At 37.1% G+C, this 19,177-nt stretch overlaps 1 protein-coding gene across 4 annotated transcripts in view; it reads left to right on the forward strand.

Annotated features, from left to right (window-relative positions):
* Positions 1-19,177, forward strand: part of cunh7orf50 (chromosome unknown C7orf50 homolog) — a 134,512-nt gene that overhangs the window by 105,844 nt on the left and 9,491 nt on the right. For all 4 annotated transcript variants that reach the window (XM_062964238.1, XM_062964240.1, XM_062964237.1 and 1 more), the window contains exon 3: positions 4,603-4,781. In XM_062964238.1, the coding sequence (XP_062820308.1) occupies positions 4,603-4,781 (179 nt within the window). The remainder of the gene's footprint in view (positions 1-4,602; positions 4,782-19,177) is intronic.

Below are 19,177 nucleotides of genomic sequence, written 5' to 3' on the forward strand. Positions count from 1 at the left end.
TGGAGTTGAGCACCAACTCCCAGAGTCAGACATGACTGGACTGAACGTCAGGGGAAAACCTTTACCTTTTTTTACCTTTCCTGTATTTATTATTATTATTATTATTATTATTATTATTATTATTATTATTACATGTATTCTTTTACTCTATTATTATTAAAAGGATACAGAAGCACATTTACATTGAAGATGATAATAATGATTTAATCAGAGTTGGACAGTCTTATCTTAGAAGGGACTCCCAACAGTAGAGTGAATTTTTGGCCCTATAGAGAATCTTTGGCCCTACTGAGCTTACAGCCAAAACCAACAAAAAGTGTAACAAAAAGTATAATAAAAGGCTCCCATTTAATAGGCAGAAATAAAGTAGCTAATCCAGTGAATTTCATGGCTGTGCGTGATCTGAACCTGGTCCCAGTCCAGCCATAATCATGCCCCATAATGGCTTTCCAGTGAAGCATTCTTGAAGAAGATGAAGAGGCCAGCTCAGAGCTGAATGTGACTTGGCTCCACTCTTTAATATTGCTGTTATGTACTAAACCCTTAAATTACGGTCAGGCATTCCGTTGGACAAACCTAAAATATGTGTATATGTATTTCTAAATGAAACGTCCCAATAAATTTGCCACAGTTTGTTGAAAACTGGAGGGAGAAGGCACAGTGTGATTAGTGGCTTTTCAAGAGTGATAAAAATACTCTGCATTCTTTCAGGTTTAGAATCTGAAAGCCTTGTGAATCGGGCATTAATACAAATTAATAGTATGTGTGGTGTGGGTTGTCTCCCTGTTTACTTTGGCTCCCGGCATCCAGGCCAACTCCTTAAGAAGAGAACAAAACTGGGAATTTCTTGAGATATGTCGATCGGATACGCCCAAATCAAGGACCGGTGTTCCTTCCTCAGGACTGTATTGTTTTTTTTTTCTTTTTCCATTGTGGCAAACATGAGCCAAGGAGAAGAATAAAGAGATTTTTGATTAGGGAATCTGGAGGAGGAAGGGGAGCGATAAGCATTTATGGGAAGCAGAAAGGCTTCTGTCGTCAGGGGGAGTAGAGTCACTTAAATCTAAAGCATTGTGGTTTGTATCAGAAATAAACAAGTTCCTTGGATTGCTCTATGTGTCACATACATCTCATTGTTGTGATTCGATCTTAGCAAACAATTCAGCGATTAGCACACTTTCTGTTCCCCGTCTCCTCATCCTGTCCTGAAGTGATTACTTGTTTCAACAAGTAGGATTTCTAAACAATTTCCTATTACATAAAGACCCTGCATCCTGTCATGCACCGTTTTTCAAAAATGCTCTGGCAACACATTTTTGATGCTTACAGTCAATATTTCTCCAGGAAAGGTGCTGCAGATTTGACTACTGGCATGGCTATGTTCTCAAGAATTTATTTATTTATTTATTTATTTATTTATTTATTTATTATTTACAACATTTATACCCCACCCTTCTCACCCGAGGGGACTCAGGACGGCTTACAAAAATTGGCAAAATGTAATGCCCAAAATGCAATCATAAAAACAAAACAATATAAACAGATCCATTAATAACATTGTTAAAACATGTTATAAAAACCTTAAAAACATATACAGTAGAGTCTCACTTATCCAACATTCTGGATTATCCAACGCATTTTTGTAGTCAATGTTTTCAATGCATTGTGATATTTTGGTGCTAAATTCGTAAATACAGTAATTACTACATAGCATTACTGTGTAATGAACTACTTTTTCTGTCAAATTTGTTGTATAACATGATGTTTTGGTGCTTAATTTGTAAAATCATAACCTATTTTGATGTTTAATAGGCTTTTTCTTAATTTCTCCTTATTATCCAACATATTCGCTTATCCAACATTCTGCTGGCCCATTTATGTTGGATAAGTGAGACTCTACTGTATATAATTAATTCCATTCATCCAAGATCCTCATGCTTCATCCTTAAATCAGGCCATGTCAACTTTGTTATTTACTCATCAAAAGCTTGGGCACATAATTTATCTATCTCTGACACTTAGATTTCTTCCGACTGACTGGCACTAAATGGATGGATGAATTAAAGGGCCTTAGATGAGTTCTGATTTTGACTTTTATTAAGGTCAAAGTGTCTTTAAAGGTAGCATTGCAACAGGCTGGTGGGAAAGAATGTGAGTGGAAGCAACTCAAAGCAGCCAAGTTAATCTCCAGCCAGATTCAAGAACAAGTTATCAGACCTCTTATCTATTTGTCCCTTTGCTTTGTATGTAAGGAATGAGTGCCTTCTTGTTTTTCCTGTTTGTGTCCAGGCTTTTCAAGCAAGATATTGGCCGCAACTTACGTTCAGAAAGTTAAGGCTTGGCACAAAGTTTGCCAACAAACAGGGCACTTGCCCACGTTATTTTTTACCACTGTGTTTGGAAATGTAATGTGTACTTATGTCAATCATTTGCATACATAATTTATTACTCTTTGTTCAGAATATGTCAATCATTTGCATACATAATTTATTACTCTTTGTTCAGAAAATGTATACCCTGCTTTCCAGTTGTAGTCTAAATACTCTGGACTTATAAAAAGAACTGTCTATCTCTATTTTTCTCTGTCTCACTCACTCTCTTTCTCTCTATGGGAACACAAACTATATATAAAAATGAGTGATGGCATCACGGCAAACAACAAAACGACAGGCCCGCCAACCTCGAAATTTGACAACACAACCCATCATCCACGCCTCAAGGTTGATACAACAAAAAGAAAAGAAAAATAAAGTCCTAATTAGAGGGAAAGGAATAATTGTTTTTATCCAATTGCTGCCAATTAGAGGACTAATCTCTGCCCACTTGGTCTCCTAGCAACCAACTCAGCCCAGGGGACAGGCAGACTTAGGCCTCTTCCACAGATTATCTAATTTGCACTGGATTATATGGCAGTGTAGACTCAAAGCCTTCCACACAGCTATATTACCCATTTATAATCTTATAGTATCTGCTTTGAACTGGATTATCTGGACTCCACACTGCCATATAATCCACTTCAGTGTGCATTTTATACAGCTGTGAAGAAGGGGCCTCATATAATCCGGTTCTAAGCAGATAATATAAGATTATAAATATAATATGTAATCATTACTATGATATAGAATCATAGAATAGTAGAGTTGGAAGAGACCTCATGGGCCATCCAGTCCAACCCCCTGCCAAGAAGCAGGAAATCGCATTCAAAGCGATTAATAATAATACAGAACAATATAATCTCTAAAATCAGGACAGTAAATAAAGAGCAACACTCTGAAAGCGTAAGCCACAGCAACGCGTGGCCGGGCAAAGCTAGTACATTATAAAAAAGGTAAAAAATGGAGACAGAAGCAACAGATAAATAACAAGAATGCCAGTGCATTAAAGTCTAACTCAGTCTAACCAATAAGAAGACAAGCATCTTGTAAACAGATGATGTAATATCGGGGCCAAGGGGACCCAGTGGACATGTTTGAAGAAAAAAATCCATAATTGGGTACAGCGATAGAGATTATCCTCTTATTTCCATTGAATAAATTGAATAAGGTCCTATAATGTTTGGAACAGACACGGCTGGGATATTATAAATGGGTGACTTGTCTGTCCTGGTGAGTGATGTTCACTCCGTTGGAGGAATTATTGTCACAAAAGGATCAGTTTTATAGTTTTCTTTTATACGAAGGCTACCCAGAAAGTAGATTACGTTTTGGAATTGAAAATTAACAAAGTATAGGAAAAATATTTACCATATGCAGTTGAAAGCCAGACCCAAATACCACTTCTCAGCATAGTCCCCATTGAAATCTAGGCACTTCTCATAGCGATAAAAGAGTCTGGAAAGTGCTTCCCCACCAAACTTTGCCACTTGGCTTGCGTCCTGAACCCTTCCCGCAGCTGCGCATGTGCATGTGCTCAACTTTCCCCCATGCTTGTCCTTGATCACTGTTATAAGGTTTTGCAAGAAGCACACCTTTCCTGTCCCAAAAAACGGTCGCCATGACCTTCCTTGCAAGCATTTGCAAAACAGAAGAGCAATCCAGGACGAGCATGGGGGAAAGTTGAGCACATGCACATGCGCAGCTGCGGAAGGGATGCCCGCCTGGTTGAGGATGCAAGCCAAGTGGCAAAGTCTGGTGGGGAAGAACATTCCAAACTCTTTTATCACTATGAGAAGTGCCTAGATTTCAATGGGGACTATGTTGAGAAGTGGTATTTGGGTCTGGCTTTCAACTGCATACGGTAAATGTTTTTTCCTATACTTTGTTCATTTTTAATTCCAAAATGTAATCTACTTTCTGGATAGCCCTCATATTTCTAGCCAAGGTCCAAGCATTGAAGGGGCCTTGTATGTTGGCTGTTCAAGAACAGATCCCAACCCATCTCATTTTTAAAGAGAGTCCTTCCTGGTGTCAACTTATATCTTTGGCTTTTTTAGTTCCCTAAAGGCTTCTATTTTTGCTGCTAAGTTGTACTGCATTATATTCCATGTCTGGTTCAAACGTGTCAAGGAGATGCTTTGCACCCTTCCTCATTGTTTCTTGTACGTGTTGTTCCCCCTTCCACATTCAACCAGTTTGGACAGAGTGTTATTTCTTTGTTTTTCAGAAAAAGGAAGAGAAAGACCAAGATCTTTCACCAGAGGAGAAGAGGATACTGGAACGAAAGCTGAAAAAAGAGCGCAAGAAGGAGGAAAAGAGGTTAATGCGAGAAGCGGGGGTCATCGCCAAGAAGGAAGTGCCTAAGAAACCCTCGGGTTCAGAATTGGCATTGAACTACTTAACTTGGTAAGTTTGACCCCATTGAGAAGACCCAGCCATAGAAACAAAGAAAAATAGTGTCATTTTAGATTTGAAAATATAGAACTTCCAACATTTTTTCAGTTCCAGGTCATCATATAGCAATAAATAGTTATTTCATTGAGGTGATTAAAAAACTTTAATGTCATGGGATGCATGTAAGCTGGGCTTTCTAACGCCTTTCTAACAGCTACATTTATGTACAACTTAATTACCGTATATACTCAAGTATAAGCTGATCTGAATATAAGCCGAGGCACCTCATTTTATCACAAAAAACTGGGATAACTTATTGACTCGAGTATAAGCTGAGGGTGGGAAATGCAGCAGTTACGGGTAAATTTCAAAATAAAAATCGATACCAATAAAATGTCATTAATCGAGGCATCAGTACGTTAAATGTTTTTGAATATTTACCGTATTTCAAAGAAAAGCAATAAACTAGCTCTATAAATGGAAAAGTAGGGGCAACAAAAACAATATGGTATCAACAACAACAACAATAATAATAATAACAACAACTTCATTTGGATCCCACCCTATCTCCCCATGGGGACTCAGGCCGGCTTACAACATAGTAACAGGTAAACATTCAATGCTTATATAAACAATGCAGAGCTAGATATAGATCTATAATTATATATACTAATTTCACATATGCATTTCCCCCTGAAACGTTTGCAAATCCCTCTGTGTGTGTGTGTGTGTGTGTGCATTTCCCCTACAATATTTGCAAGCCCTATATATATATTCATATCTATCTAGACATGTCTATATATATATATTTTTGCAAGCCCTATATATTGGTAGGTAAGAATATATTCATATCTATCCAGACATCTCTCTTCATATAGATATTTGCAGAGACTTGCAAAAATATGAGGGTTAATTCATATATTAAAATAATGTATATGTATGGCTACAGATACCCAGGTACATGGATCTATATGTATAAAGGATTTGCAAAGACCTGCAAACATATGAGGGGAAATTCATATATAAAATTAATGTATATAGATAGATACACATATAAAGGTACATAGAGATGGCAAAAGCTTGCAAGGGGTTAATGCCTATATATCTGTAGGAGAGTTTAACAAATATTTCAGGGGAAAATGCTTTCATAAGATTAATGAATATATATTTTTCTTCTTCCTAACTTGCAAGGGTGTCTCTCTTTTCAAAACATTCCCTTGATTAAGAGCGAGGGAGGCTTTGCAAAAGAAAACACACTGATAAGGGAGGAGAAGAGAGAAATTGATCACATATTGCAAGCAATAGCCTGCAGGCTTTGCAAAAGAAAACACACTGATAAGGGAGGAGAAGAGAGAAATAGATCATATATTGCAAGCAATAGCCTGCAGGCTCTGTTGTTGGCTTTGACCCGATTATAAGCCGGGGGAGGCTTTTTCAGCTCATAAATAAGGGCTGAAAAACTCGGCTTATCTTTGATATACGGTAATTAAGAGTGATCTACAAAAGGTATGGCTGGGATCCAAGTTGCTCTTTGCTGCCTTGCTTTTGTTTCCTTTCATAAAGGGATGCAGGGCATTCAATATTCCAAATATTCTTTTTTGTTTTAGTCTGCTATATAAGCAAGTGACTTGAAAATCGTGCCGCTTGGTTCGAGGACTAGTATTATGTGATATTTGGTCGATATAAAAGCCAAGAAGGAACAAAGCTTTATATTTGCATACCGGGGTTTGGGTAATTATATGTCAGAGAAAGTGAGTGGTTCCAGACTTCAGATAATTATTTGCTATAATTAGTCTCTTTGCGTGTAGGACTTACAATTCCATTCTGGGGGCTGGTTAGAGTTAAAGTTTAAAAAAAGCCTTCCCTATAGCAGCCTACAACCAATTATGGGATCCAGATAAACACAAAGGGAGCGTTTATTTTTTTTTCCAAAGCAGGGACCAAGTCTCCACTCACAGAATCCAGAATGTTACTAAATACAAGTTAGCATTTGGAATCATTCCAAAGAGCAGAATCCTCAGACCGTCTAAATTATCGCTGTCAACTTTTCAGTGTGGAGGGAGGAAATTAATGGCATTCCAAGCTGGGGGCCATGTGTGTTTTTTTGTTATATAATCCTCATAATGGAGTGCGAGTGGGGCAACAGCAACAATATTCTTAGCATGGAGAACGGCTGGGACTCTTCACCCTTTTTTTCAAGTGCTCATAGATGAGTTTATGCTCAAACTGGAATATACAGTAGAGTCTCACTTATCCAAGCCTCGCTTATCCAACATTCTGGATTATCCAACGCATTTCTGTAGTCAATGTTTTCAATACATCATGATATTTTGGTGCTAAGTTGGTAAATACAGTAATCACTACATAGCATCACTGCGTATTGAACTACTTTTTCTGTCAAATTTGCTGTATAACATGATGTTTTGGTGCTTAATTTGTAAAATCATAACCTAATTTAATGTTTAATAGGCTTTTCCTTAATCTCTCCTTATTATTCAACATATTCGCTTAAGCGAGATTCTACTGTACTTTATTGACAGATATTTGCAGCAATGTAGTCAAGAAACAAGGGATCACTGGCTTCTTTTGGTCCGTATCATTTTTGAATGCCCTTAACTGTTGACCAGTGAACTTCATGGCTGAATGGGAGATTTGAATCCTGATTCTCAGTTTCGTAACCTAGTATAAGCTAGTTACCGCATATACTCGAGTATAAGCCGACCCGAATATAAGCCGAGGCGTCTAATTTTACCACAAACAACTGGGAAGACATTGACTCAAGTATAAGCCGAGAGTGGTAAATTTCAAAAATAAAAATAGATACCAATAAAATTAAATTAATTGAGGCATCAGTACATTAAATGTTTTTAAATACAGTAGAGCAGGGGTCCTCAAACTTTTGAAGCAGAGGGCCGGTCCACTATCCTTCAGACTGTTGAGGGGCCAAATTATCATTTGAAAAAAAATACAAACAAATTCCTATGCACACTGCACATGTCTTATTTGTAGTGCAACAACAACAACAATGGAAGAACAATACAATATTTAAAAATGAAAACAATTTTAACCAACATGAACCTATCAGGATTTCAATGAAAAGTGTGGGCCTGCTTCTGGCCAATGAGATAGTCAAGTTAATTAGGACTGTTGTTGTTGTGTGCCTTCAAGTCATTTCAGACTTTGGCCGAGCCTAAGTCTAAAATTAATTATTTATTTACTGCATTTATTTACTACATTTATATCCCACCCTTCTCACCCAGAAGGGGACTCAAAGCAGCTGTATGTACATACAATCTATATATATAAAAGAATGATGGCATCACGGCAGCGGACAAAACAACAAAAGTACACACCCCACAACCTCGAAAATTGACATCACAACCCCTCATCCATGCCTCTAGGTTGATACAACAAAAAGAAAAGAAAAATAAAGTCCTAATTAGAGGGAGAGGAATAATTGTTTTTATCCAATTGCTGCCAGTTAGAAGGCTAAGCTCCGCTCACTTGGTCTCCTAGCAACCCACTCAGTCCAGGGGACCCTTTACCTTAACTACTACCAATTCCTCAATACTTTATTTCCCATACCACCATACTTTGCCACAGCAACGCGTGGCTGGGCACAGCTAGTATATTATATTATTAGCATAGCACAATATTAGCATTATATATTACTATATTGAACTATACCACTATACTATTATATAATACATAATATATAACATATAATTAATATTATTATATGGTATTATTATTAGTATTATATTGTATAGCATAATATTATGATCAATATTATATGTATATACAATATATTATATTATTAAAACTGATATAAAAATATTATATTATAAAACTGAGGGCGGGAGCCAGGTAAATTATCTTGGAGGGCCGCATCTGGCCCCCGGGCCTTAGTTTGGGGACCCCTGCAGTAGAGTCTCACTTATCCAAGCTAAACGGGCCAGCAGAAGCTTGGATAAGCAAATATCTTGGATAATAAGGAGGGATTAAGGAAAAGCCTATTAAACATCAAATTAGGTTATGATTTTACAAATTAAGCACCAAAACATCATGTTATACAACAAATTTGACAGAAATAGTAGTTCAATACGCAGTAATGCTACGTAGTAATTACTGTATGTACAAATTTAGCACCAAAATATCACGATGTATTGAAAAGATTGACTACAAAAATGCGTTGGATAATCCAGAACGTTGGATAAGCAAGTGTTGGATAAGTAAGAGTCTACTGTACCAATAATAATAGAGAAAAATAATAAATGTACCATATATACTCAAGTATAAGCCGACCCGAATATAAGCCAACCAAGACCCTCACCCAAGTATAAGACGAGGAGAGCTTTTTCAGTCCTAAAAAAGGGCTGAAAAACCCGGCTTATACTCGAGTATATACGGTATAAGGAAGTGGGAGCAGTCTTGTTTTCTGATGCCTTGGAGACTCGGAATCAATTGAGCAATGGGTTCAAATTATCTTCAGTTGACAGGATAGTCCAAGCCAAGACGTTTAGTCTAATCTAATAAGGCAGTTCTTAAATTCTCGGGCAATATGAGAAGGTTTAATTCTGTCTGAAAGCAAGGTATCTGTAATTTATATTCTACAGCCCCCGACCTTTGGCAGTGTCATTTTGCTTTTATGACCCAGAAAAGAGCTGTTTAATTCAGCAACCATATTAAGCTTCTTAAAGATCTTCTTCAGTTCATTATGGATGGGGAGGATTGCGGAAGAATTAACACTCCGACAATCAGACAGCATGCGTTTTCTTTGATGTGACAACAGTCTGCTGCTGTAAGGAGCATTATCGACCCATCCTCGGTTGATACAGCTAACACTAATTTAACTAGAACAAGGTCTGCGCTCTTGCAAAATTTGGAAGCCCCTAGGTCAGAGATTTCCAAATTTTTCATGTTGCCGGCACGCTTTTTAGACATGCATCCTTTTGCAACACAGAAATTCAGCTTTGCTAGAAAGCTGAAGGTTAAAAAAAAACCATATACGATTTCCATACTCTATATGTGTGTGTGTGTAGTCTTTACTGTGTAAACAAGGTTTGGAATTTTTCCCGTTTACACTTCTTATGTACTACAATAGATTCCTGTGTGGTTTATAGTGGCGGTCCATGTAGTTAATCACAAACATAGTTTTCAATAGATTTTATTTTCTTAATTAGGAATGTTATACCGTCACACCCGGGCACCTTTGGTAAACTAAGATGTGCTGCTTTCTTTGCCCGGGTGAACTGCGGGGCCTTACTTCGAAACTCAGGACTCCCAGTAACCAAGGCCACTTCAAGTTGAATATCAAACAAGATTTTTATTTTCTCAAAGTCCTTGACAGACTTGGCACATGTAGTTAAGGTTACAAATATAAACAGTCAACTTATAAAATCATGTAGATGTTTCTTTCTTGGTTTTCCCCTTAGCTGCTGGGCTAACTTCCTCCAAATGCAAAGAGATCCTGATATGCTCTCTACCCTAACCCTGAACTGCTATATTAGAAAGAGCAAATATTTCCCTATCTAAGCTCAAAGCTAGCTTGGAGACGAAGTAGTTGGAGTTTCTTCCAATGGCAGAGAAATCCTGAGATATTCTCTGCCCCAGTGCTGAGTTGCTATATTAGAAAGAGCAGGTCTTTCCCTATCTAAGCTCAGCACCAGTTTCAAAGGCAAGAGGTCAGTACTTACGATGGCTTGTCTGAGCTGGCCTGGTTTGACCACACAAGCACATCTGAGCTCTTTTCACTTTTGTAAAAAGGCAAAAAGGTCTTCTCAAAATGGAGATTTCATCCCAAGGAAAAGGGGCGGCCTCAAGAACATAAGGATACTTTGCAAGCTTTCCGCAGCAAAGGCTTTGCAGAATGGTTACAAATCTCTGCTAATGGTTAACTGTCAGGGTACTGCTGAGTCTTCAGCTACCTGGAAAAAAATGCAAAAAGGGTGCTATTCCCTACAACCATGGGAAAATGCAAATCAAACCCCTGGGAGACGGAACAAACGTAGCCATTTTACTTATAATTACTGCAACTCAATCAAAATTGTGGAAATTATAAATGTTATAGTAGTACAGTAGAGTCTCACTTATCCAACATTCACTCATCCAACATTCTGGATTATCCAACATATTTTGTAGTCAATGTTTTCAATACATCGTGATATTTTGGTGCTAAATTCGTAAATACAGTAATTACTACATAGCATTACTGTGTATTGAACTACTTTTTCTGTAAAATTTGTTGTATAACATGATGTTTTGGTGCTTAATTTGTAAAATCATAACCTAATTTGATGTTTAATAGGCTTTTCCTTAATCTCTCCTTATTATCCAACATATTTGCTTATCCAACATTCTGCCGGCCTGTTTACATTGGATAAGCGAGACTCTACTGTACGCATACTTGAACATGACTAGCACCCCACTTCTGTAGGGATAAAACTTCTCTGGAGGTTTTTTAATGAAACTGGATGGCTGTCTATTGAAAAAGCGTTAACTGTGCCTTCCTGCCTGACTGAAGTAGGTTTGACTGGATGTCCTTTGGGGGCCTCATCCAGTGGCCTCCCCTTTTTTGGAGAGGTTTGAACTGAGGTTGGGTGGCTATCTGTTGGGAGGGCTTTGACTGTGTCTTCCTGTCTGAAGGAAATTGGACTAGATTCCCTTTGAGGATATCTTCTAAATACCCTGAACTTGCTCTCAGTCTCCGTCTTTTCTTGCTGTGGATGACTCCTGGGAACTGTAGTTTTCTGCAGCCACAAAAATATTCTGTTAGAGACTCCTTAATCTCTTCCACATGCCAGGGATTCCCCAGGAGAGAGGGAATGTGCATTAAATCAGCTTACATCTGTAGTGCAAATACACCCTGAGTCATACCAGTCAAAGCCCATGAGCCACTGGGGACCATTTTGAGAATCCTTTTCAACAGACATTAAACCAGAAATCGCTCATAACTTAATGGGATGCTCATTACGAATTTCCATGGTTGAGGGGAAACACCTTAAAGTGACTTCCGATGCTAATAACACCTTGTAATTGAAGGCGCGTGAATACCTGGGCTAAAAAGAGCAGATTAACCCAGCCGTGTGCACCTTGTATTAAAAAGGATGCCGCCTCATTACATTTTTAAAAAGTCAACCATGTCAAGCACCATCTCCAGATGAAAAAAAGAAGCCAACTAGAACCTGTGTTTTGGTTTAGCACATGGTAAAGTAGGCATCATGGGGTGCGTTCATTTGCATCGTATTATCATCCCAGATATTGCTTGTGTTCAACTTTTGTTCAAGCAGAAATATTTGCTGCAGGTTTTTTTCTGGTGTTATAATAAGTGTGTCAGTGTCAGAGAACCAGTCTAAAAATAGGGGTGGGGACCTCAAATTCTAACTACCGTATATACTCTAGTATAAGCCAACCCGATATAAGCCGAGGTACCTAATTTTACCACAAAAAAACAGAGAAAACATTGACTCAAGTATAAGCCGAGAGTGGTAAATTTCAGAAATAAAAACAGATAATAATAAAATTAAATTAATTGAGGCATCAGTAGATTAAATGTTTTAAATAATAATAATAATAATAATAATAATAATAATAATAGTAATAATAATAATAATTTTATTTTTGTACCCCGCCACCATCTCCCCAGAGGGACTCGGGGCGGCTTACAGATATAAAACCAACATACAATAATATCAAATACAAAAACACACAAATAAATTTAAAAGGCATTAAAAATCAGTAGCGGCAGAACGTTGGATAAGTGAATATATTGGATAATAAGGATGGATTAAGAAAAAGCCTATTAAACATCAAATTAGGTTATGATTTTACAAATTTATATCCTGCCTCCATCAACCCAAAGGGACTCAGGGGTAAGCCCAGTTAATCACAATAACACAAAATAAAATACAGTAGAGTCTCACTTATCCAAGCTAAACGGGCCGGCAGAAGCTTGGATAAGCAAATATCTTGGATAATAAGGAGGGATGATTTTACAAATTAAGCACCCAAACATCATGTTATACAACACATTTGACAGAAAAAGCAGTTCAATACGAAATAATGCTATGTAGTAATTACTGTATTTACAAATTTAGCACCAAAATATAATGATGTATTGAAAACATTTACTACAAAAATGCGTTGGATAATCCAGAACGTTGGATAAGCGAGTCTTGGATAAGTGAGACTCTACTGTAATAAAGTTACATTAATTGAGCCATTAGTAGGTTAAGTGTTTTTGAATATTTACATCAAACTGTAATTTAAGATAAGACTGTCCAACTCTGATTAAATAGTTATTCTCATCTTCTTCTATGTAAATGTGCTTATGTATCCTTTTAATAGAGTAAAATAATAAATGTAATAATACTAATAAATACAGTAAAATAATAAATGTAATAATAGAGTAAAATAATAAATGTAACAATAATATTATCAGAGTGAAATAATAAATGTAGTAATACTAATAAATACAGTAAAATAATAAATGTAATAATAGAGTAAAATAATGAATGTAACAATAATATTATCAGAATGAAATAATAAATGTAATAATAATAAATAAACTAAAATAATAAATTTAATATTTAATTTAATAATACCAATAATATTAGAGAAAAATAATAATGTACCATATATACTCGAGTATTAGCCGACCCAAATATAAGCCAACCAGGACCCTCACCCGAGTATAAGCCGGGGGGGGACTTTTTTAGTCCTAAAAAAGAGCTGAAAAAATAGGCTTATACTCGAGTATATATGGTATTTGCATTTTCTACTAGCTTAGATACCTGACGATGCCTGGGTTAGGTATTTTGTGAAGATAAACATTCGAAATAAACATGGTTTGTTTTTGGATTTTGTGAATGGCCTTATTAGGAAATGCGTAAGGATGTGGTAAACTACAATTCCCATCATCACCTCTCATTGCCACCCAAACCAGTTGGTCATGATGAGTCTGCGTTCCTGCCTGTCTTATGTTTATTTCAGATCTCTGGTCCCAAGGAATGTTACCGTTTTCCTAGGAGAACCCAGAGATATATTTCTCCCTACCTGCCCGCACGCAAAAGCAAAGATCTAGGCGCAATTGCCTGTGCATCTACAGTATCACCATTTTTTAAAAGGCACGATGTTAACATCTGGAACGAGTTAGCTTTGATTCCTTGCTCCGGGTTCTGCCCCAGCCCTCATGCTGTCTTATTATTATTGTTTTGCTTGGTTGCTTGAGTCATGGAAAATTATCTCTTGTTGTTTGGTTACATTTACATAATGCGTTGTGCTAAAAAAAAAAGTGATGTGAGCTTATGCGACAGGTCCAGAAGGACCCACACTGAGAAGAATCTGGATTTAATTGCGTAAAGCTGCCAGAGTCTCTGCAGGTTGGCCTCCCAGTTCACACCTATCAAAATTTTGGAATCCCTGCGGGATGGCTTTTTTCTGCTGCTGAGAGCAACATCTCATCTGGCGCTGCTGACCTTTCCGAATTTAAGAGTTTCTTGTAAAATATTCCAATTTATTGCACTTGACTCTATTAAAATGTGTGCTCCAACAGAACATTTGCTCTCAAATAAGAGTTTGATAAGACTTTCTGTTGAAGGAGGCTATTGGCCTGCATGCAATGCATATTTGAGGTTCTTTTGCTGTCCTGGTGTATATCTGTACTGTATTATTATTATTATTATTATTATTATTATTATTATTATTATTATTATTATTATTTTATTATGACACAGCAAACAAGATAGATATGCTGGATTTCGTATCACAAAATCCCAAGTCGAACACTTCCCAAGTGTCTAGGACTGTGTGATGTATTTTTGGATGATGCTGCAGATCCCAGCAGGGTGGCCTTTTGCAGCTGGCAGATCGTAATTTTGTCAATGTCTATTATTATTATTTTATTATGACACAGCACAAGATAGATATGCTGGATTTCGTATCACAAAATCACAAGTCGAACACTTCCCAAGTGTCTAGGACTGTATGATGTATTATCGGATGATGCACACAGATCCCAGTTGGGTGGCCTTTTGCAGTTGAAAGATCGTAATTTTGACAATGTCTATTGTTTCCAAATGCCGGCGGAGATCTTTTGCCACGGCACCCAATGTGCCCATCACCACCGGGACCACCTGCGCTGGTTTCTGCCAGAGTCTTTGAAGTTCAATCTTGAGGTCCTGATAGCGGCTGAGTTTTTCCTGTTGTTTTTCGTCAATGCGACTGTCACCTGGGATGGCAACATCAATGATCCAAACCTTTTTCTTTTCCACAACTGTGATGTCTGGTGTGTTGTGTTCCAGAACCTTGTCAGTCTAGATTCGGAAGTCCCACAGTATCTTTGCGTGCTCATTTTCCAATACTTTTGCAGGTTTGTGATCCCACCAGTTCTTTACTGCTGGGAGGTGGTCCTTGAGGCATAAGTTCCAATGAATCAAATTGCATTTATTTTACAGTGTAGATGCACCTTAAGTGATTACTTTAGTCATGCAGAATTGTGAGTTTCTAGTTCTGCCCATAGCAGCTCTCCACACAAATAAACAAGAGAAAAATAGCTTCACCTGCACCAAAAACTAGCTTTAAAATTTACATTTCTAAACAGGGATCCCACCACAGAATAAACGTAAATTTTGGAAATGGCTTGTGAGCGGTTCACTAAGTTTTGAGAGATGTTCCTGCTGCTCAGAGAAAAATAAAGATTGCAGTCCAGCCTGTTGCTGCTAAAAGCTAATCCATTTAACTATTTCACAATCATAAGTAGTGTCTAATTATTAAAAAACACATTTCCTTGCTAGGCTTAACACTGTCATTCAGAAGTGTTCTGTTATTTGACAGTGAAGGAAGATAGAGAAATCAAGGTTTGGAAGCCTGATTCAGTGTTATAAATTCTGGACAACTGAACCTGTGTATCCTGGCATTATATTTGCACCAAGCAAGGCTATCACAATATCAATCCAGTCGAACACTCTGTCTGGAGGCTATTGATGGGACAAGCTGTAATAAAAAGTCTTATGATCCTCTATTTAAACATACTTGCTGGATACAAAGTCGGAGGGTGACCTGTTCCTGTTCCTAAATCTTAGGGCCTGAGGACAGCGTACTGGAAAAAATGCATTTTGCAAAGTTCTATCAAGACCAGGAGCTCAAAAAACATTTAGCTTAAATTAATTCAGTCAGGCTTATAATAGTGGGTCGCAAAGTGGTTCCACAAGAATTCCCCTTTTCATATATCTGAAATGTTTAAATGTGACACCTTAAAGACTTTATTGTACAATGAGTTTGAGTAGACGCACTCTCACTTCATTAGGTACGTAACAATTGCCTTCCATTTAACCAATTCGTCGGCCTAAAGAAATAAAGGGAGGAATTGGCAATGAGATACCAGAAGCATTGCCTGTAACTTTTACAGAGATAAAGATATATGTAGGTGAGGATAGGAAATGAAAGGTTCCTTGGCGTAAAATGGGTGAAAAAAGATATTTCTATGCGAGTGTATGTGTATAATGTTTACCTAGTATGATTTACTGATGTTTCCTGGTTATACTATATCTTATAAAGATTTAACAGTCTTACTCCTGGGAAACTGGAAAGCGACTCAGTTAAACCCAACCATGTGTAATATACTAGCGGTTCTTTGCTCCAGGGAAGTATTTAAGCCTGTCGACCGGAGATAAAATTAAAAATTTTAAACAGCTGAACGTGATTATTAATCAGGTCTCTCTGGGGAGTCATTAGAGTTTCCAAACCCCAGAGTTAAAACAACAAAAAGGATATGTATCAAATCAAAGAGGAATTTTAAACCATTGTTGTTCCTTCCATTTGTCATTAATAGGATGATGCCAGAAAAGGTATAGTTTTTTAAAAAAATGGATAACATCAGCTTGAAAATGTATTTTGATTTCTTCTGAGTTTTATTTGCAGCAACTCATTAACAAAGTTGTGCGGGGGGGGGGGGGGATAAAATGGGATTTATCTTATATGTGTATAAAATTATTATTATTATTATGATTTTGTCAATGTCTGTTGTTTCCAAATGCCAGCTGAGATCTTTTGGCACGGCACCCAATGTGTCCATCACCACTGGGACCACCTGCACTGATTTCTGCCAGAGTCTTTGAAGTTCAATCTTGAGGTCCTGATAGCGGCTGAGTTTTTCCTGTTGTTGTTGTTGTTGTTGTTGTTATTTATTTTCTACCCCTCCTTTTGGCTTGAGGCAGGGCACAACATGGTTAAATACATCTATAAAATCACACATTAAAACATGCTGTATATACTCGAGTATAAGCCGAGTTTTTCAGCGCTTTTTTAGGACTGAAAAAGCCACCCTCGGCTTATACTTGAGTGAGGGTCCTGGTCGCCTTATACTCGAGTATATATGGTACATTTATTATTGTTCTCTATTATTAATGTTACTATTACATTTATTTTACTCTATTTTTATTATTATTAATACATTTATTATTTCACTCTTATATTATAATTGTTATTATATTTATTATTTTACTCTATTACAGTAGAGTCTCACTTATCCAAGCCTCGCTTATCCAAGGTTCTGGATTATCCAAGCCATTTTTGTAGTCAATGTTTTCAATATATCGTGATATTTTGGTGCTAAATTCATAAATACAGTAATTACAACATAACATTACTGCGTATTGAACTACTTTTTCTGTCAAATTTGTTGTATAACATGATGTTTTGGTGCGTAATTTGTAAAATGATAACCTATTTTGATGTTTCATAGGCTTTTCCTTAATCCCTCCTTATTATCCAAGATATTCGCTTATCCAATTTTCTGCCGGCCCGTTTAGCTTGGATAAGTGAGACTCTACTGTATTATTAAAAGGATACATAAGGGCACTTACATTGAAGAATATCTATTTTTTAATAGAATATCTATTGTTATTTCTGACTTTTACTGCTCTCGGTTTATATTTGAGTCAATGTTTTCCCAGCTTTCTTGTGGTAAAATTAGGTGTCTCTGCTTATATCCGGGTCGGCTTATACTTGAGTATATACAGTATTTATTTTATTTATTTACAGCATTTATATTCCACCCTTCTCACCCCGAAGGGGACTCAGGGCGGATCACATTACACATATAGGCAAACATTCAATGCCTTTTAACATAAAACAAAGACAAGACAAACATAGGCTCCGAGTGGGCCTCGAACTCATGACCTCCTGGTCAGAGTGATTCATTGCAGTGATTCATTGCAGCTGCTATCCAGCCTGCGCCACAGCCCGTAGTTAAAATGCAACCATAAAAAGCATATATTAAAACATACCCATATTCAAATAAACCTTTGGGTTCAGCTTTGGTTCTTCATGACACTTTGTTTTGGAATTATGTTGCGTCCTATCCTTTAAAAACACATCCATGGAATTTATAGTATGTTCTGTTCATTAGAGAACATAATGTCACTAATGTTCGTCCAGAAATGTTTCCCTTTCCCTGAAGTTTCGCTCAAGTTCATAAAATCCTGGAAGTGAACCACTGTAAGTCCAAATTTTCATTTTTCTCCATGAATTGAGAATCCAAGTATGTACAAGCTAGAATTATATTAGAAACATCTGTTCATATATGTATTAGATGGAGCAACTGATGAAGTGCTAAGTGAGATGACACTCCTCCTTGAAGGTGCCAGCTGCAGAGTCGTTGCCTGGTCAAAAAAAACCCTTAAAATAAATCCTCCCCAGTAACTAGTCAATATAAATTCCTCGTGAAACATGCCAGGCTGCAAATGGGCCTTTGGCATCCTAGCGACACCAAAACAAAATTCTCCCTGGGGTTCAGTGTGGGTTCATAGCTTCTCTGGGCTGGTTTCGCATGAGTGGTGTTTTCAAATGCTTCCAAAAGTTCTTTCTAGAATAGTTCTCTTGGAAGGGCTGCGGTTCTCATGATGTCACTTTGGTTGGATTGTAAGAACGTTCTTTTGCTATTTGCTTGGAAATCTGTGTAGGAGACTTAAGAGATGATCGGTTCACAAGGTAATTCTCTCTAAGTTGCTATCAAAGACAGTTGAAGATTAGCGAATGTAGAGTTGGAAGGGACTACAAGGTCCACTTTGCCCAACTATCACCACATATGAACATATGGTCAAAACATGCCCCAGAAATGGCCTTCCAACTTCTATCTCCAAATACAGTAGAGTCTCACTTATCCAACACTTGCTTATCCAACGTTCTGGATTATCCAACGCATTTTTGTAGTCAATGTTTTCAATATATTGTGATATTTTGGTGCTAAATTCGTAAATACAGTAATTACAACATAACATTACTGCATATTGAACAATTTTTTCTGTAAAATTTGTTGTATAACATGATGTTCTGGTGCTTAATTTGTAAAATCATAACCTAATTTGATGTTTAATAGGCTTTTCCTTAATCTCTCCTTATTATCCAAC

This window comes from Anolis carolinensis, unplaced genomic scaffold (assembly GCF_035594765.1).
Source record: "Anolis carolinensis isolate JA03-04 unplaced genomic scaffold, rAnoCar3.1.pri scaffold_13, whole genome shotgun sequence".
In the NCBI taxonomy this organism is placed as follows: Eukaryota; Metazoa; Chordata; class Lepidosauria; order Squamata; family Dactyloidae; genus Anolis; species Anolis carolinensis.